Source organism: Rhipicephalus sanguineus, chromosome 9, assembly GCF_013339695.2.
Source record: "Rhipicephalus sanguineus isolate Rsan-2018 chromosome 9, BIME_Rsan_1.4, whole genome shotgun sequence".
Taxonomy (NCBI): Eukaryota; Metazoa; Arthropoda; class Arachnida; order Ixodida; family Ixodidae; genus Rhipicephalus; species Rhipicephalus sanguineus.
In genome coordinates this window covers 6,833,596-6,853,600 of record NC_051184.2, presented here as the reverse complement: position 1 = coordinate 6,853,600, position 20,005 = coordinate 6,833,596, and the positions used below count along the sequence as shown (strand labels likewise).

The following is a 20,005-nucleotide window of genomic DNA, read 5'->3' as shown; positions in this document are numbered from 1 at the left end:
CTTCTCGTTCGTGTGCTCGACCGACAGCACGGGGTACGGCCCTCTCGGCGACCCTCTGCTTTCGTTCACTGGGAGAGATCCCTTTTTCGGGGCCCCCTACAGTGATGCGAGCCGCTTGAACGAGGACCACAGTCCTAGCCAAGCCAGTAACGGGCTGTATCAGCTGTTCGAGACTCACGCACTTACGGGCCCGTCCCCGGCGCAGTCTCCGCTCGCTGGCCTTTCCTTGTCAGCAGCGCAGTTGACGGCCCAAACCGCCGCACCCGAGCCTTCCTACCTAGGCCACTTAGGTGTCGGCATGCACGCTCTCACTGACCCATCTTGGTCAGGAGCGCAAAGGGTTGAGAACGTCGTGCGCGAGCCAGCTCGCTTGGCCGACAACGTCGCCGTGTTTCCCGACGCTTGCATGCCTCAGACTCACGTAGGCGGTACTTTCGACAGACGTGGGCCACCGTGCTCCTCGGTCGATCCGCTTGCCTATCGTGTGAGGCCTCATGCACCCGTCGGAGCGGAAACAACCCTACACTCCTCCATGCCGTTTACTGGCCCTTTTCGGTCTGACGTGCATGCCGGAGAACAGGCGCGCGACCCTGTTACGGCCGCGCCTGCGTCGGAGCAATCGCAGCTGCACACAACTGCGGCGCAGCTCCTAAACGTCCTGTTGGAAGCGGCGCGCTCGCAGCCTTGTGCTGTAAAGGGAGGCCTCGAGCCCCCTCAGCCAAGCGCACCGAGTAGCCTAAGGGTACCTCTGCCTGAGTACAGCGGTTATTCGGACCGCATGAGTGCCACAGAGTACCTCGAGGCGCTGCATCGCTATCAGCGGGCGATGGGGCTGAGCGACAGCGTTATGCTCGGTAGCGTATTGCCTGTATCGCTGACAGCCCAAGCGGCGCGGTGGTACCGACTTGTCGGCCACCAAGCTCGTTCGATGGAGGAGTTTAGGGCGCTCTTCCGTAGCGAATTCCTTCCTCCCGACTACGAGCGCCGCATGCGTCGCGAGCTAGAGCTTCGCACACAGCATCCCGACGAATCTCTCCTCGAGTACGTCCGGGCTTTGCAGGAGCTCTACCTCCTTGCCGACCCTACGGCATCAGACGCTGAGAAGGTAGAGCGAGCCATTCGCCAGGCTCATCCAACCTTCGCCGCTTACCTTCGGAGCGCCCGTTATCGTAACCTAAACGAGCTGGCCTCCGATGCGAAGCGTATTCAGGGCGACATACTGGCGGCGAGAGCCTACCGCCCGCCGCCACCGCCGTCCGCTTCTCTCGAGCCTCGTTGTGCGTGGGCTGGTGGTGACTCGTCACTCCGTAATCCCCCTAAACACGAGGTGGCCTCGGCCGTGAGAGAGCAACGAGACGCGCCGGACGTTTCGGACCGCGCTCTCGACCCGTACTCGTACGCCCGGGCGTGCCCCTTTGCACTGCAGGGCGAACGAGAACGGAACCCCCGTGCCCCAATGCACGAGAAGAGATCCGATCGCGGAGCCCCCCCTGCGGCTAGCGAACGGAGGCCTCCTAGCTCTCAAGGGTCGCCAAAATCCCTCACTGATGGGGGAAAAGGCGTCGTCTGCTACCGTTGTCATGAGCGTGGCCACACCGCGCGATCATGCAACGCGCCCCACCCGATGCAAGGGCCTGCTCGCCCGTCGGGAAACGGGGTGAGCCGTCGGTGAGCTCCCCCTCGCCGGCGGCTACAGCAGTACGAGAGCATGGGGGTGTAACCCAACCTCTGGCACCGATGGCGTGTCGCGCTGGACATGACTTTCCAGCCACGCCGGCGCCGTTCATCGCCCTTACGATCGCTGGTCGAGAGTTTGCGGCGTTGCTGGATAGCGGGGCTTCGATCTCGCTGTTCGGCGAAGAGGTTATGGCTCATTTGCGCGACCGCTCTGTCCGCATTCGAGCTTGCGACACTGCCTTCCATCTCGCGAGCGGTACCGCCACCTCGTGCGGCGCTGCGCGGTTGGTTGTGCGCTGGGAGAATCGCGCGCGCCGACAGCGCTTCGTGCATCTCCCGGGTCTTTCCGTGCCCGTGATTCTTGGTCGCGACTTTCTCGCGCACACGGGTATCGTGATAGACGTCGCGAGCGGAGGCTACAGGGACGGCCCTTCCGGCGCCCTACGGCCATTCGCTACACCTCCCGTGGTCTCGGCTGCCTGTAAGTCGCCGGACGCCACGAGAGAGCAGGAGGAGAGGAGACAAAGCGTGGCCCCCTCGGCCCGTGTCTCTCACTCCGGCGCCAAGACTGGCCCTCTGGCCGGCGCGGCGGCAAACGGTCCGTGCCTACCGCTTTCTCTCGAGCATAGCGCTACCGTGGTGGACGAGGTCTCGGCTACGCCGGTGACCACCCCGGTAAGCAGCAGCTCGGATCGCTCGCTGCCGCCTTTGCCGGACAGCTTGTCGACACATGAGAAGGCGCGCCTGTCGTCGCTGTTGACACGTTTCAGTGACATGTTCACGGAACGCCCGGGTTGCACCTCTCTGGTGAGGCACCGGATGGACACAGGCGACGCACAACCGTGGAAATGCAATCCTCGCCCCGTCAGTGCGGCGAAGAGGAAAGCAATTGACCAGGCATTGGATGAGCTGATTGAGACCGGGGTTGTCCAACGCTCGAACAGTCCCTGGGGTTCACCGGTGGTAATGGTCCCCAAAAGAGACGGCTCTCACCGGCTCTGTGTGGACTACCGCCGGCTGAACGAGGTCACGAGGAAGGATGCTTATCCTATGCCTAACGTTGACTCGATCGTGGCTGCGCTAGGCGGTGCTTGCTACTTCAGCACCTTGGATGCTAGCCGCGGTTACCTGCAGGTTCAGATGGAGCCGGCTGACGCGGAGAAAACTGCGTTCACCTCCCACAGAGGTTTGTACGAGTTTACCCGCATGCCGTTTGGCTGTTCTGGAGCTGCAGCTACGTTCCAGAGACTGATAGACCGCGTTCTCGGGGACGCTAAATGGCAACACGCCATGGCGTACCTCGACGACATCGTCATCTTCTCTCGAACGTTCGAGGAACACCTTCACCACTTGGAGGATGTCCTCGGGAGGTTGCGTGCCGCCGGGTTGACCTTGAACCCGAAGAAGGCTCAAATAGCTGAGACTCGCATTTCGCTATTGGGCTTTACCATCGAGAGCGGTCGCGTTCTGCCGTGCGAGGAGAAGGTACGAGCCATTGTGGAGTACCCGACGCCGGCGAACATTCAGGGCCTGAGGCGCTTTTTGGGCATGGTGAACTACTACCGACAGTTCATCCCAAATTGCGCGGACCTCCAAGCGCCCTTGACCGCACTGTTGAAAAAGTCGGCACGGTGGAGCTGGGGGCCAGAGCAAGAGCGAGCCTTCAAGGCTCTATCTCAAGCTCTAGTGGCCACAGCCGATCTGAAGCTGCCCGACCTCAACAGGGAGTTCGTTGTCCAAGCGGACGCGAGCGACCTGGGTCTCGGAGCGGTACTGCTTCAGGAGCACGACGGCGTCCTCCGGCCAGTCGCCTTTGCGAGCCGGTCACTTAACGCCGCCGAGCGCAACTACAGCGTGACTGAACGGGAATGTCTCGCTATAGTCTTTGCTCTCCGGAAGTTCGACTGCTACGTCGACGGCGTGCCATTCGTGGTGGAGACGGACCACATGGCACTCACCTGGCTTAAGCGCTTGCGCGAGCCCTCGGGCCGCCTCGCGCGCTGGGCGTTGACCTTGCAGCGGTACAACTTTGTTGTGCGCTACCGGAAAGGGAGTTCGAACGTCGTGGCCGACGCCTTGTCGCGTGCCCCCGTTCTGGCGTCTGACACTTATGTCTGCCACTCCCAAGAGCACTCGCACCGAGTAGACTCAGGGGCCCCTGGCTCCAATGGGTCGAAAGGCGCGAACCCCGACGGCGCAGTGACTTTCGAGTCGACCGCCTCGGGTGAGGACGCATACCTGGTAGACCCTGTAACGTCCGCCGGTATCGTCTTCAGCAGAGAGGACCTACTTAAGGCACAGCAGGACGATCCGTTTTGTCAGCAAATTGTTGACGGGCTCAAAGAGCTGAGCTCCCAAGAGGAGCGGGGCGGTCAAGCCGCCGGGCGCAAACGGACAGCTGGTATTGCTGTCGGCGCCGAGTGCCGGACGCAGACTGGTATTGCTGCGGGCACGTTGGATTCGTATCTGCTTGATGCTGATGGCGTTCTCCTGCGCTATGTCCCATCTGAAGAAGCTCCCCAGGAGTCTTTCAAGGTGGTGATACCCCGCAGTCTAAGGAAAGCCACCCTCGGCTATTTCCACGACTCGCGGTTGGCCGGACATGCGAGTGGCCTTAAGACTTTTCAAAAGTTGTGCCGCTCTGCTACCTGGCCTGGCATGAAGCGTGATGCCCTTCACTACGCCCGCTCATGCCGCGTGTGCCAATGCGTGAAGCCTCGTGGGGGCAAGCCTCCCGGGCTCATGCAGCCGATCGACAGCCAACAACCGTGGCAAGTCGCGGCCTGTGACATTATGGGACCTTTCCCAAGAAGCCGGAGAGGCCATGTCTTTCTCCTGGCTGTCACTGATCACTTCACGAAGTGGGTCGAGCTGTTTCCCCTTCGGAAGCTAACGGCACGCGCAATCTGGGACAAGTTGACCGAGGTCTTTACCCGCTTTGGCTTTCCGGCGGAATTGATCACGGACAATGCGTCCTACTTCACGGCCAAGGTGTTTGTGGATGCGTGTGCTGCCTTTGGCATTAAGCACCGCAAAACAACCACGTATCACCCACAGGCCAACCCGACTGAGCGGATAAACCGAAACCTCAAGCCCTTGCTGACAGCCTTTGCGCAGCAACACAGGGATTGGGATGCCTGTCTCAACGAGATAGGCTTCTCCTTGCGGTCCACGGTGAACCGTTCAACCGGGTACACGCCCGCTTTCCTCAACTTCGGGAGAGAGCTGCCTAACCCCATGGACCGTGTTCTGCGGTGCGGCAGCGGGGCGTCCGCCACGAAAGCCGGCCCGTCTGGCTACGCGGCGGAACTGCGCTCACGGATGGACGCAGCCCTCGACCTGGCGCGTTCCAACCTGGCAAAAGCGCGAGCTGGACAGAAGGCTCAATACGACCGGTCGCATCGGGAAGTGCATTACGATGTCGGCGATCTCGTCCTCAGGCGCAATCACGTCTTGAGTGACGCCGCCAAAGGCATCTCTGCCTCCCTGTCGGCCAAGTGGTTGGGCCCATACCGAGTGCAGACCAAAGTGTCGCCTCTGGTGTACAGGCTGGCTGACTCCCAAGGGAGACAAGTCGGCGGTCCAGTTAACGTCTCCGACCTCAAACCTTTCGTTGCCCGCAGCAACGACTTGGGAGGGGGGGAGGCGGTCACCGAACCGCAGGAAAACCGTGAGAAGGCTGGCTCCAAGCCACGCCATCGGTACAATCTGCGGAAACGCACTTAAGCAACCTTTCTCCCACTGACAGGTAGCTGGACTTTATTCCATACCATGACAGTGAATGGAGAATAAGCGCTAAGGTGCGGTGGCACACGTCCGGAAGTGGTAGAAGGCCCTCTTGGTCGAAAATACCCTCTGACGTGTTGTCCAAGCCATAACCTGGCAAGCGCCCCCTTTGTTGGGCAGCACTGTCAGGCAGGCACCTTTTTTGGCAAGCCGGCTATGCCGGGGGCACTACTGTGCACTCCTGCGTCGCCCAGTCGTCTCCCTGCGCGTGGCTCTACCGTGCCACCAGCCTGTTCCTGACCAGCTGGCCTGCTGTCCCCTGGTCCCTCCTGCTGTGGCCGGGTTCCTGCCTTCGGGCCTGCAGACACCACCACCCTGCCTAACCCACCTGGCAGCTTCGGCAGCCGCCCTCGGCGGCTGGTCCGCCCACTCAAGCTTTGGCCCAGGCCCGAGCGTGGTCGCTCCGGCTTCCGTTCCTGGCTGCCTGCTGTTCCGGCCTGCCGTTCCTGTGTGGCCCCCGTCCCAGCGACTTCCGGCAGTGGGCTGCCGCACGCAACTGGCAGCCACGCCTCGTACGTTCCCGGCTGCCAACCTCTCCAGTCCGGTGACCTTCAAGCGGGCTGGCTGCCCGCCCTTGTGCAGTCTTGCCCCCGTTCCTCCTGGGCTGTGGACCTTCTTCCCGGCGGTGGGCTCTCCCCTTGTGGTGGAACTTTTGTGTGGTCATGGCCGACTTTTGGACTTGTACCTTCAGGAAGACGACACCCCCCTGTTGGACTTTGCCCCGTTGGCCAGCCCCCTTGCGGCTGAGCTGACCTTGCCACTTGGCCTCGGACAGCCTCTTTCACAGGCTGGCCTCGGTCTTTAGGAGGGGGGAATGTGGGGATCGAGAGCGTCCTCCTACCTGGCGCCTCGTTCCCCAGCTGCCGCGCGCGTGCCAGCCGCGTAGCCCGGGCGCACTTAGGCACCGGCAATCGCCAAGATGGCGGCCAGGGCGCCTCTTTGTCTGGGCGAGCTAAGCGTCGGCTCCGTCCCGCGCTGGCATGTCCGGACACGCTACGCTGGCGTGCTGCGCGGGCCTACGTCACAACGCAGCGCCATTCCCCATTGGGCCGCTGGTGACATCCTCCTCTCCTACGAGCTATGATGCGCCCGACGATTCGCTCGCGGCGGGAGATGCTCTCAGGCTAGCACGAGAGGTTGACGCGCTGCTCTAGCAGGCGGCTTCTCGTTCGTGTGCTCGACCGCTGCCCTTTGTGTGGTAGTCTTAGCGCCGCTGGCAAGCGTACTCGATCGGTCTTGCGGAGTTCCCCCTTACGGCCTGCAAGCCTGTGAGTGTCGTACTGTGCTGCATCTTGGGTTAATAAACCCGTGTTGTTGTTGTTACCCTGCCTCGTGCGTGGTTTCTGCGCCGTGCCGGAGAATCGACGAACCCGGCCGTAGCGTCTTTGTTCGCTGCGGCAGTGGAGAACGTCGCGTCCCTACACGGTCGCGCTCATATAGGTAAGCCTAGTGCAAACCTATCTCCACAGGCTTTACCATTGATAGGAGTTCCAAGTGCTCTGGTTGCTTTGTTGCAGAAGGATGAAAGCCTGCCGACTGTCACTGACCTATTGTAACAGTTTCCAGCATTGCCATATTGTCATGTTCATAATGAACATATTCCACTGTAATGCTTCATGTGTAGTACTCCACTGTACTAATATTTGTTGTGTAGTGTTGTGGTGAATGTGCAGCAAGATAGCTGTTTGAATATTTCTGACATTTCAAAGGTTCATTTCAAGCTTCATGCCACTTTGTACTATTGCAAGAGTGCCCATAACAACAATCCAGCACCTTCACAATTGCAGTGCCAAACTAAGTCGCCGAAGCTAAATTCGAAACTAGATCTAAAACGATATTCAAAACTAAGTCAACTTGTAGCCATGCCTTGTGGCCACACTTTGTTGCTTCCTTGCCGACAGGCCTTCTGCAAGCAAGTATCGGCCAAGATCCAGTCCCTGCCCGACGCAAGCAGCCTGGCATCACTGAAGCTGGACTTCTTGCGTGTGCTGTGTAGTCACGAGCACTTTGTGACCCTCAACCTGCCCTTCGCGACACCGCTGACCCCTTCGCCACCAACATCTCCTTGCCCCAGCATCGCATCGTCCCAGGGCTCAGTCGTGTCCAGCTCCACTCTCACTGACCGTGGCAGCGCCTTCGCCGAACTTTCACCCGAGTTCCGCCAGCAGCACTTCCTCGTGGGCCTGGTCCTGGCCGACCTTGCGACGACCTTGCAGAGCAGGTTTGAACCGCCATTCTTTGTGACATGATTGGACTTGTAGCACTCTACATTCAACTGCCTTCGAGGCAATAAACTTGGGCTTTATGTTAGAAAATAATCATGAGTTGCCCATCCGGGGCCTTCCCGTGGTTTGTTCTGTAGAAAGCTGGACATGGTCTTGAAAGGAACCTCACTTGAAGGCCGAACTTCTCATTGTCGACTTGACTAGCGTGGAAAAAGCAGTGGTAGTCTCACCATTATCCTGACCTTCGTGCCATTGCTTTTTTGTGCATCTAATGGCATCACTCCTGGAAAGGAGAGAGCAAAATCAGAAAAGTGTTGTGCAGGCACTGTAGAACAATGACAAAGTAAAACCAAGGGATTCTTATCGTCAAACCATCACTTGTTGAAGTAGACCTTTGCTGTTCCATATGGATGTAATCAACAACGAAACTAGGCCTTCTGGGTTACATTTCAAAGGTTGGAGCCCAGCTGTATGTGTAATTGTCCTTATATTTCGCAACCATTGGGGTTGAGCCACGTGATAATCGTATTTAGCAGTCCAAGTAAGCAAGGGCAACGGCACCTTTGCTAGTAAAGCACAAGTCTGAGGAAGCTGGTTCTGAGACTAGTCTGCTTTACTTTTGTGGTTTTCCTTTCTTTATTTTGCTTAACATGTGGTAAAATACAGTAAAACCTCGTTAATTCAAAGTCACTGGGACTGTGAAAAACTTTCGAATTAAGCGGGTTTTAGAATTAACGAAACAGAAAAAGCGGGATGCAAGGAACTTTGAATTACTGAAAGTAATCAGAGGTGGTCGTTTGGCCTTCTAGTTTGCGGCTCCAAGGGTTGTTTTCCAGCAATACTCGGTCCCATTTTTGCCGCAAACCCGGGAAAACGGCGGGCCTCGCTGCTGTCAGCGCAAAAAGAAAGAAAGAAAAGAAAAGAAGTCTTGTGATCAGCTGAAATGCGCGCCTGCGGAAAAAAAAAAGGCGTGCTTCACTGCAGCACAGTGGTGACACGAGGGCAGCATGTCACCTGCTCCTTGCAGCGTCAGCGCGTCATGATGCGACCATTCGCCCATTCTTTCTGTTAAAATAAAGAATATGATAACGGCCAGTGTGACGGAATCCGCAATATGTTCTTGCTGGAAAACATGATCATTGAAGTTTTCGAACTGAGTTTTCAAAGTAGGCGTTACAGGCAACTACTCCGCCAGCAGTGCAAGTGCGCAAATTGCCATAGCAACCGCCAATCGGAGGTTCGCATACATCATGAATTCCGTCAGGTCGTCCTTTATTATCTTTTCTTTTCCCAAAAAGAATGGGTAAATCATGACGCGCGGACGTTGTGAGAAGCATGCGGCATGCCGCCCGCATGTCACCGCTGTGTTGCAGTGAAGCACGTCTTATTTTCCACAGGCGCACGTTGTAGCTGACCACGAGACCGCGTTTTCTTTTTTTTCTTTATTACTTTTTTTGTGCTAGCACCAGCGAGGCTGGGTTGCTTCAACTGTCACTCATTAATATCGCTACACTGCATTGCGCTGTGGCTCCTAAGGGCCGTCGCTTCCGCGGAGATGCAGCGAAATCGGGATCGGGAATTGGCACATGGCACCCAAAGTTTTCGAATTAACCGGGCTGGCACTGACCGCCGCTTCAAAATATCCACTCAGATTTACATTGCAAAATACCGGACCGCAGAAACCCTTCGAATTAAGTGGGATTTCGAAATAACCGAGTTCGGATTAATGAGGTTTTGCTGTAGTGACATTAGTTTTTTTTTGCAGCACTGTTCTGTTATTAATTTAGTTTGATGGAATTTTTAGCTTAATTAGGTATTCACAAGATCACGTGACTACACAATTTATAATTGGTGTCTTGCAATCTGTGCTTTGACATTCACGGCGATGTGTCCTATCGCTTATAGTATTTTATTGGCAACATGTAATCATTGGGGTGAAGATGAGGCACTTTTGATTTTCTTTAGCCGCGAGGCTTATGCAAAGGTAGAGCTGTCTGGCATTGTCGAGTATTTGTTAGCAATGTAGCTGATGGTAGTTAAAGCACAAGTAATCAGGTTATAAATTGGTAGTAGAGAAATATTGTAGAGAAGAAAGGTGTAGTCATTGGGGCGTCAGATGTGCAGAGCAACGAAGTGAGATACATAACGGAAGTGGTACCACAGGCACACCACTATCACCATCCAGATGGCTCGTGTGGTCTGTTGCGATCTTAAGAGTGAGGTTGCTCAATAAATTTGAAACAAAAGTAAAGTACAGTTCAGGGAATTGCATAGCAGGGGCCCTACTAGTGTGTGAATTACCCTGCATGTCCTTGCTCACATTTCAGCTCTGCCTTTTCATGACAGCGTCACGTCTTTTTATTCCAACGTCCTTCCAGCAACTCACCGCTACAGGCCAAGGCTGTGAACATGGCTCGAAACCTGCTGACAATGCACGATTGGGACCCTCGCTTTACAGACCTGGACGTTGTTCGGCCAAGGGTTGCTGCCCTTTACCTGCCTCTGATTGCCGTGGTGGTGGACGCCCTGCCTTGTCTGTTCGAGTGGCGCCCTGAGGCAAGAGGTGAGCTCAGCTAGGTTTGTTTTAAGTGAAGAAAAATGTCCGATGTAACATCCCTTCTACTATCAACTATGTGAGGAGGTGCACGAGCTCAGCTAGGCCTAAGCAATGAAAAAGGTCCAATGTAACTTTGCTATCAATTCTTACTCTGGAAGAAGGAACATGGCGAAAGTGCTGACAAGAAAGTAACATGCACTTTCATTAACAGTGACCACATCAGCACTTCATATGAACTGGATCTAAGCCACATCTCTCATCTATGTATGCATCGCACTAGCAAGGTCCCACTGTAGTGTGTTATTCTGAATAGTGCATTCTTGTAAGAATGTTGAAACGCACGGGCAGTGACGACATTTTGTCTTCCCTTTCTTCACAGTCCGTTTCGCAGAAGGCACGGAACTGAATTCCAAGCACCGTCCACCATCCATTCATCAAGCAGTTGCCATGGCGATTGCTGGTTCATCTGTGCCTTGGAGGGAAAACCCTGAGCATGGCAGTGCCTATGCTCAAGTAAGAGTTAGCTGTTCTCTTTTTTTTTCATTTTTGTGTACTTGACCACCTTGTAAGGTGTATGTGGTTTCACCTGCAACTCTAAACATTGTTAATGTTTCTTGGGAGTGTAGTTCTGGCATTAATAATTTCTATTTTCACTTTCTTTAATGAATTGCACTTTTGGTTTATACCATGACGTTGCTGTGGTCAGGGCCAGCAGAGTGTGCTGAAAGAGGAGGCCACCAGGCACCTGCTGGTCTGTTTCCTGTGGGTGCTCAAGAACGCTGACCACCGCATGCTGCGCCAGTGGTGGGCCGACTGGCCCCTTCATCGCCTGCAGCACCTGCTTGATGTGCTTTACATCTGCGTCTCTTGCTTTGAGTACAAGGTACGACACTGAGTGGCTGTTGTGTGCATTTGTTACAGTTGGCATTACTTCATTGGTGCCACTTTTAATGCGATAGCGTTAAAGAGCTCATTTTGCAGAAATTCCTGTGTCGGTGATGGCGTCGTTGGTTGTGAGCGAAAAATCAGCATTGTCCGTGAGCAAGAATTTGAGGTAGATACAAATAAAGAAATAATAAGAAATCTTAGGTTCGAGTGGGACCGGGGATTCGAACCTGCGACCTCTCGCTCCGTGGCGCAATGCGTTTAGCCGCTCGGCCGCCACGCTTACATCTTCTACCATACTAACGGCAAGCTATTTATATACGCCATTTACCGTTAGTGTTACGCACATTGCGGGAGTGCTTCAGCATGGTAGAGGCTTGACTATCACCCGTGAGATGGCACAAAGGGCCCATGGGCGCACTTTAAACGGCATTGCTCCGCCGTGTTTTGTCGCTCCGCATGCATGGATATAGGAGCCGGAGAGCTTCTGCACTTTGGCTTTCCTTGCGGCATGGTTTAGGTGTCGACCGAGAAGCGAAGCCAGGCTAGTGATTGGGAAGGCTATACGAAGACGGTGCGATTACGCTATCGCGTTCTACTCTTGAAAGCGAAGCTCAAGCATCCTCCAAGTTTCTGTCTTCGGTGTAATGTATATTTAACACAATGAACCTGATCCGAAAGGTCAGAAGTGCAGACTGCGGAGTAGAAAAATGACTGAATGTAGATATTAGTGCAGACGCATAATTTGCCACGTATAGCAATAAAAGAAAACGATATTACGTTGGCACAAAGGATAACCCCATATGAAGCTCATGTGTGTCGGAATATCATAGTTGGTTGTTGACGTTTCTATTACGTCTTTTTACTTAGGGAAAGAAGACAATGCGAAAGTTTGCCCAGCAGACACTGAGGAAGACATCGGACATCAAGTCTAAGCTAGAAGACGCCATCCTTGGTCATTCTAGTGCACGCAGTGAGATGATGATGCGTCGCCGTGGCAACAATGCTGGTGCTGCTGGAGCAGGTGATGCACTAGTGATGTGGCCGTCATTTTACGTTCTCTTGCATGCAGTTTTTGAACTGGGACGAGTGTCCATTAGTGGCGAGAAATTTTAAATGAGGGGATTTATAGTGCATGGCAACATTGTGGAGCAAGATGAATTAATTGTTCATCAGAGATTAAATAGCTATGCCATGTAATGATGAAGCGAACTTCAAAAGAAGAGGGTAGAGCTGGCGATCTTGTGTATGTTGCCCTCAGGCCAGTGGCATCCTTTGTTCTGGATGCCCAGTGGCATCCTTTGTTCTGGATGCCATGGCCCTCAGCTGTCTGTTCAGGCAGTGTGCTAATATGGAACGACTGTTTAGTGAGAATTTTGTTTCATTTTGTTGCTTCTTCAGAGCGTGGTAGTGCATTGCAGACACCAACACAACAGGGTGACCGGCTGAGGTGGCGCAAAGACCTGACGCAGTGGCGTCATGGCTCAGAAAGTTTTGACAGGTGCAGTATGTCTTGCATGCTCAGTATGATTGAGTGTGATTATGTAACTCTGTGATTGAAAGTGCTGCTCCAATTGCTCCAAACTGCTTTAAAAGAGAAATGCTGCTTCATAGTGCTCTAAACTGTAAATTTTGTTAGTAACTGCTCTGAACTTGCCCCGAAACAGCACTGAGAAAATGAAGACGAGGAACATTAACCGTGTGACCAACGTGCAAGCCCTGAAGAAACCAAAATAATCTGTATACTATCATCCTGGTGTGCTACTAGTACATTTATGCTACATGAACTGGCATATCAAGCATGTAGCTCATTTAGCTGGTTTTTCTTTTCAACTTGACATGCAGGCTATTTTGGTGAAATGTGAAAATTAGGAGCGTGCGAATATTCGAAATTTCGAATATTTTTCGTATAGGGTTTGCTATTCGATTCGATTCGCACTGTAATTTTACTATTCGAACTTCCCAAAAACAAATACAGTCAACACCCGATTGAAAGTGACCCCTTCATATTTTCAATATGCTTCACTTCGTTACACTCTAGTATTGCGGCAAAGCTGCCTTTCAAGCTCGGACAGTAGAACTTTGCCAAGAGACAGTCAACGTCCAAATGGAAGTGGTCCCTAGATTTTTGATATGCTTCACCTCATCACACCCCGGTATTGCGGCAAAGCTGCCTTTCGAGCTCCGTTACGGTCACAAATGTATTAACTCAAGAAAACGCTGGTTCCAACATGGAGATGAAAGATGTGGCAGAGGTGGGGGCTCAATAAATGCTGTTTTGGACCTGAAACTTGGGCAGGAAGTCCGAAAAATCGGAAGCCGAAGCTTTTTAGCCTCCAGAATTTCAGATGTTCTTATATATCGAGGTCTAGGCAGATTTGGAACTCTGGACTTGAAGGGAGCACACCCTTGTCTGCCACATCAGTTGGGCTTCCACAGAAGTTCAAAGAGGAGGAGAGGCTGAGGAAACGGCATCTTTGCCTATCACGTGCAAAGTGTTGTCGGCAACACTTTGGTTGCACCAAATCATGTACATAAATAGAATTCGGCCTCTACATTGCCTCATTCTTGATAAGACAACTATGAAACACCACCCCACCAATGCTTCATGAACCTAGCGATAAGAAACACTTTCATGTTTCTATCTCATAAGAATATGCTTAGGAAACCTCTCTAACATTTTTTTCTGCAATTTCGCTTTGAAGTATTTGAAAATGATTCTAGAAATATTCGAATTCGCTTCGCACCTAAAATTTTGCTATTCGCACAGCTCTAGTGAAAATGACCAAGATTGCTTTAATCTCATACCGATCATCAACTGCTGCTTTGGCAATATTTATATGTCACTGTGGTTACATTTATGATGCGGTATTAGCTTTACTGGTTTGATCTCGTTTCCGCCACAAGTACTGGTATTTTAAATATATAGCTCATCTCACAGTGTATTCGATAATCATCTTTTTAATTGCACGTTTCTTGCAATTTACTTTGAATGTCTGTAAAATATCTTTCATAATAAATATTAATATTTATCAGATGCTTCGGCAATGATTGGAACTCCAGGATTTGTATGGCCTATTTTGCCACCTGCTCCTAAAACACCAAAAGCTGCCCCAAACTAGCATTTCTTCTCCTCCAAAAACACTTATGGCTGCTCCAAAGCAGTACTTTTGCTGCTCCAAAAAGTAAAACGTCACTTCCATCACTGGACTAACTGCATTTAGAAAGCCACGCTTGATTTTAAATGCATTTCTTGAGCAATGCATGTACTGTCCTGACTCTATGCTAACCTTCACTCCTAGACCCAAGGTGGAAGTTGAAATGGACGCCCACATTGAAGGGAACCTGTCCACTGAAGTGACAGCGACAATTCTTGACGTCCTCGAGTTGATCATACAGGTGCTGTAAAAAACGACGGTTCTGACTACTTGAGCAGTACTTTGGTTTGGGCTAGTTGGTGCCTGATACTATTTGGAGAGGGCAGCGCAAAGACACAAGGACGAACAACTGGCATCTACTTTGTGTCTTCATCCTTATGTCTTTGCGCTGCCCTCTCCAAACAGTGTCTGACTACTTGCATGTTGTAGTAGCTTTTCACATAATCCTGATGTTGCCTGCCACAGCTTACAACTACTTGTAATGTGTAGGAGCTGTAATACGTTTCTACGTATTGTGAAATATCACTAAATCCTCGTAACTAATGGTGGCCATCATAACTAATGATTGTTCACTGTCACTGTACGCTAGTACCGTAATTACTCGGATCTAGGCCGACCCCGATTCTAAGCCGACCCCCTAAACTCCGAAGCCCGAAAAAAAAAAAAAACTTACCTCAAATGTAGGCCGGGTAAAATTCACAAAGAGAAAACATTTATTGGAAATATGAAGATGAAAAGGAGCAGTTGGTTCATCAGCAAGATGCCGCGCTCATTCCGAGTCAGGAGAACTTGCGTTTGGCCTAGTTGGTGCTTACTGTTTGACATTTTGACCGCACAAAAAAGACGAGGACAGAGGGAGGTACGTAACTGTGTCTGCGCATGTCACAAATCGCTATATATTGCTACGTCTTTCAGTGAATAAAATAAGTTGAAAGTTTACCGCCCGTGTTGTCGTGCCTCCCTCTGTCCTCGTCTTTTTTGTGCGGTCAAAATGTCAAATCATTCCGAGTAGTCGTCGCTGATCTCTTAGTCGCTGCCCTCAAACAGTGCGCAATCCTCGGTGCCATCAAGCGCATTTGATATGCCGCACTTCTTGAAAGAGCGCACGATCAAAGTTCCTGGGATGTCGTCCCACGCTGCAGCCACCCAGCCTGCCAACTGAGACAGTGATGCCCGCTTGATGCGGCCCGTCGGCGTCAGCTGGTGGTCCTCGGTGCTTAACCAGTCCGTGTATAATCCCCGCAGGCGATCCTTGAACGGCTTGTTGATGCAAACATCAAATGGCTGCAATTGGCCCGTCATACCACACGGTATGACGGCGAGGTCGGTGTCTATTTCAGCCAGCGCAGCCTTGACGCTGTCGGTCAAGTGCCCGCGGTACGAGTCCAGCACAAGGAGAGAATACTTGCACAGAAGGGCGCCTGGACGCCGCCGCCATACGATATTCAGCCACTCCTCAACCATGGCTCTGGTCATCCAGCCGTTCTCGTTGGCTCGCACAGTGACGTTTCGCGAGAAGGCCTCTTTGGCGGGCAGCGTCTTCCTTTTAAAAATGATATAAGGAGGGAGCTTGTGCCTGTCCGCTGCGCAGCACAGCATCACAGTCGCGTGCTGCTTTTCATAGCCCGCAGAGCACACCTTTACTTCCTTGGCCCCTTTTTCTGAGACTGTGTACGCCACCGGCATATCAAAATACACCGGCGTTTGGTCCGCGTTGCCGATTTGGCCTAGCAGATACGCTCTCGCTTCTCTCTTCCGAAGCACGAAGCGCTGGAACTCCAGCAACTTCTCTTCATAGTCAGCCGGTAACTTTTGGGCGATTGAGGTGCGACGACGGAGGCTGAAGCCAAAGCGCTTCATGAATTTCTGCAGCCAGCCTCGGCTGGCTTTGAAGTCTGCTGCCGAAACACCCTGCTCCCTTGAAAGCGCCCTCGCCGTCGCCTGGAGCACTTCCGTTGTCACTGGAAGGGCAGCTGCTCGCTGCGTCCGAACGAAGTCGGCCAATGCCGTCTCCATTTCAGGGTGACGGCCTTTCCGTGGACCGGTAAAAGCCATCCTCGTTGCGGCGCACGCGAAGAGCTTCTTCCGCTGGCCCCTCCAGCGACGAACATTCTTTTTGTCCACTCCAAAGTCCCGCCCGGCTTGAACGTTGAGGACGACTTCGCGGCTAGCACAACTTTCCTTTTATACGCCGCACTATAATGACTACGCTCGTTTGGCGCCATTGAGCTACGCCACACACAGCCCACTCGAAGCCAGACTTGAAATGACTAACGGCTCGCCTCAACACTCGCCACAAAGATAAAAATGGCGGCCTCGCGTGCGTACTTAAGGGGAGATGCTACTCGAAGACACTTTTTCTTTAATATTCACCCTAGAGCAATGAAACTTGAGCTGCTTTTAGAACTTTTTATGCTGATTTCAAATATATAATTAGTTTTCTTGCAAGTTGCATACTTTTAGTTCTGCGACATGACAAAGTGAAAAACTTAAGCCTTTTGCCCCCCCTCTTTTCAGACCTAAACTTCAATAATTTTTTACAATTGATAGTTCATAATGTTTCAAATAAAGTGTGGAATGCAAGTAACTCATTAGGAAGTCCATACAAAATATGTACTAGACGAGAAAAATTTTAACGTGGGAAGTTCATATTTCTCCTACCCTAGTAAAAGTTTACATAACTTTTTCTTATTATATAATAAGAATATTGAAACTTAAACAAGATAATTGCATTTAACCTACTTTGGAAAAAATTTGGGAAAAATTTCATGCAGATCTGAGCACCAGAAGTACCCGAAAAAGGAGGGGCACATTGACAAAAATGGCAAAATTTGCGTTTTGAGAAAAACGAGTTTTAAAGTCAAAATTGCATGTTTATTTATCAAAGATGTCATTGAATGCGACTAAATTTGTACACAAGAAAGAGCAATCCTCCTTGTAGTGGCCACTGCCATTAAAATGCGCTAGCACCATAGGTTTGGCCCTCACAGCTCTTTCGAGCTGACTCCTCGACAAGAGATTTTTTTCTTCAGCGAACGCCGACGAGCCCTTGCTTCTCCTGTTAGTTTTTGAGACATTTTTTTCTGGCGTGTGCTGTCCCGTGATGTGCCAAGAGCAACCAGATCATGAGGCGGGAGCACGCCAAGCTCTTCCAGAACACGTTCAAAACTGGAGTGCCCTCGATTAAACCAACATGTTCAGTGCTGTCATATCAGCAATCAACGAAGACTCGTCGTCCTGTGATTTTTTTTCGTCTTCGAAGAGTCCGATCTTTTTCTGGGAGGCAGTCACATATTCGAATACCGCGGCAAACTCGTCGGACGCATCGGCGTCACTGCCACTACACCTTGCGGCAGCAGACGCTCTTTTCGTGGTTTGAGTGTTCGGCTTTGATTTGCGCCGGCGTCCTCGAAATTTGTACGCCGCGTGAAACTTCACAGGCCGGTGACCGCGCTTCCTATGGCTTTCTTCATCCATAACGGATAAGCACTCGAGAAAAGCGTTGTTCAGCTGCGCTGCTCAACGAGACACGGATCCTGCAAGTAGGCTTCACAGCACACACAGGCGCGCAGCGGCCAATGGCGGCTCCCGATCCGTACCACGTGATTTAAAGCCAGTCGCGGCGCTCGAAAAAGGCGGCAAAAGCATGCGTCTCTTTATTATTTCTTGCGCTGCAGCAGCGCGGGAAACCGTCGTTATTTGAACAGTGAGGCTCGGCTCTTCGCCTAATGCGGTCGACAATGGCGAGCGGCGGCGCATTATCGGCGGCAAGGTGCTCGAAGACGACACACTTTCGGCCTTTTGACAGCCACCTTGTGCTCTTTAGACGCAATTTTAAAGAGGTTCCAGTTGAGTCTAGGCATTGATTTTTTTTTTTCAGAACAGTAGAGGTACTAATCTTAACAAAACAGGTGAAAACAAAAAATCGATAATTTTTTAGAAAACTCGCGTTTTTCGACCCGCATCTCCCCTTAAGCCAGATGTTGGCTCGGCTACTAACGGCTACAATACTGTCTAGGTGGTGCTAGTTTTGCAACACTTTTCTCGATGAAAAATGGCGCGTTTTTCAAAATCCTCGAATCTAAGCCGACCCTGGAGTTTGATACAAAGAAATTACGAAAAAACCATCGGCATTCCGATGGTTCCGAATAAATACGGTATTACCACGAAGATCTTTGAAATCTTTTAGTCATTAGTTTACTTGGGTTAAAGAAAAAAGTTCTTAGCTGACTCCTTGTATTTACTAGTGCTCACGTTGCTATAGTTTCAAAATGGTTAGGTTAGGTTAGGTTAACTCATAATTTGTTGCTCCCCAGGTGGTGTCTCAGTCGGACGCACAACAGAGCGTGCTGGGCACTGTGCTGCGTGTCCTGTTGCATGCACTGGACTGCAACCAGAGCACTCTGGTGCTTCAGAACCTCTTCGCGACTCAACGATCACTCGTCTTCAAGGTTTGTGCTACCTCTTTGACCGTTGCTGACGGCGTGTTCTTTTGCACAAGTTGTTCTTCTGTGACGGCAGGGCCCCCTAATGTAAAAAATGAAATATATGCACAGTTGAACCCTGTTTAACAACACTGATATAGTGAATTGTCGGTTAAAGCAAACTACAGTAATCCCTCGTTAACTCGAAGCCGTAAAATCCAGGGAAAATTTCGAGATAAGCGGTGTTTCGAGTTAAGCAAAACGCCGAAAATGTTTGCCCAGGTCACTGTAAAAGAAAAGCCAGTGCTGCCAGGAAAAGCTCCACTGCATGAGACGGCAACCGTAGTAAAGCACAAGAATTCAGAGCGAAAAAAAAAATTTATTACCGAGGACCAAAAAACTGCGTGATGCTCGCCTGTTTCGCGTTCGCGTTCGGTCCCAGAAAGGCGTTCTCCAGTTGCTCAACACATCGCATGAGCCGTTGGTCGCCACCGCTGCATTCGACCTTGTTGCGGAGCAAGCGCAGCACGTTACGTGTTTCTGTCGTCGTAGGCACTTCTCGGGGCTCTTCCTCGTCTGCATGGTCTTCTGCGTCGTTCACGGCCATCTCAACGATATCGGCGTCCGACAGCATTCCGGTAACGGGGACGTCCGCCTCGTAGAGCGCATACTCCTCAAAGGCCATCTCGCCGTCTTCAGTATCGTTCACGCAGCCAGTTGCCTTGCGCACTTCATTGCACAGCTCATCACAGCCACTGAATTCTGCGCCAATGTCTTCTTCGATCGATTCGGGGGCGCGAGAAAACCCTGCATGTGCGAAGCAGTTAGCAATCGCCAGCGGGCGTAGTTGGCGCCAGGCTTCGGCCATCAGATTGATTGCACCCAGCAGATCGATTTCATACTTTTTCCCATTGTTGTATGACAGCAGAATTCGGTGCAGCAGGCTCTTCCTATAATACTTGCGGGCAATCTCAATGACTCCCTGATCCATTGGCTGGAGAACGGACGTCATGTTCGCCGGCAGGAACTCCAGCCTAACAGCCGCCAAGTTGTCGATTTTTCCGTGACCGGGGCAGTTATCCACAACAAACAACACTTTCCGACCGTCCTTTGCCATCTTCCGGTCAAGCGCACGGACATGCTCTTCGAAAAGCGCCGCCGTCATCCAGGCCGTTTTATTGGCGCGGTATGTCACATCCCTCGGGAGCCGTGCATTTCGGAAACACCTGGGATTAAGCGACTTGCCAATAATGAGGAGGGGCAGCTTTTCATCGCCGGTAGCGTTGGCACCAA

At 51.9% G+C, this 20,005-nt stretch overlaps 1 protein-coding gene across 1 annotated transcript in view; it reads left to right on the top strand.

Moving 5' to 3' along the window:
* LOC119404524 (dedicator of cytokinesis protein 7) overlaps positions 1-20,005 on the top strand; it is a 58,571-nt gene that overhangs the window by 25,040 nt on the left and 13,526 nt on the right. Inside the window, exons 22-29 of the mRNA XM_037671055.2 lie at positions 7,365-7,684; positions 10,067-10,251; positions 10,625-10,758; positions 10,952-11,128; positions 12,001-12,154; positions 12,532-12,631; positions 14,433-14,529; positions 18,605-18,739. Coding sequence (XP_037526983.1) covers positions 7,365-7,684; positions 10,067-10,251; positions 10,625-10,758; positions 10,952-11,128; positions 12,001-12,154; positions 12,532-12,631; positions 14,433-14,529; positions 18,605-18,739 — 1,302 coding nt within the window. The remainder of the gene's footprint in view (positions 1-7,364; positions 7,685-10,066; positions 10,252-10,624; positions 10,759-10,951; positions 11,129-12,000; positions 12,155-12,531; positions 12,632-14,432; positions 14,530-18,604; positions 18,740-20,005) is intronic.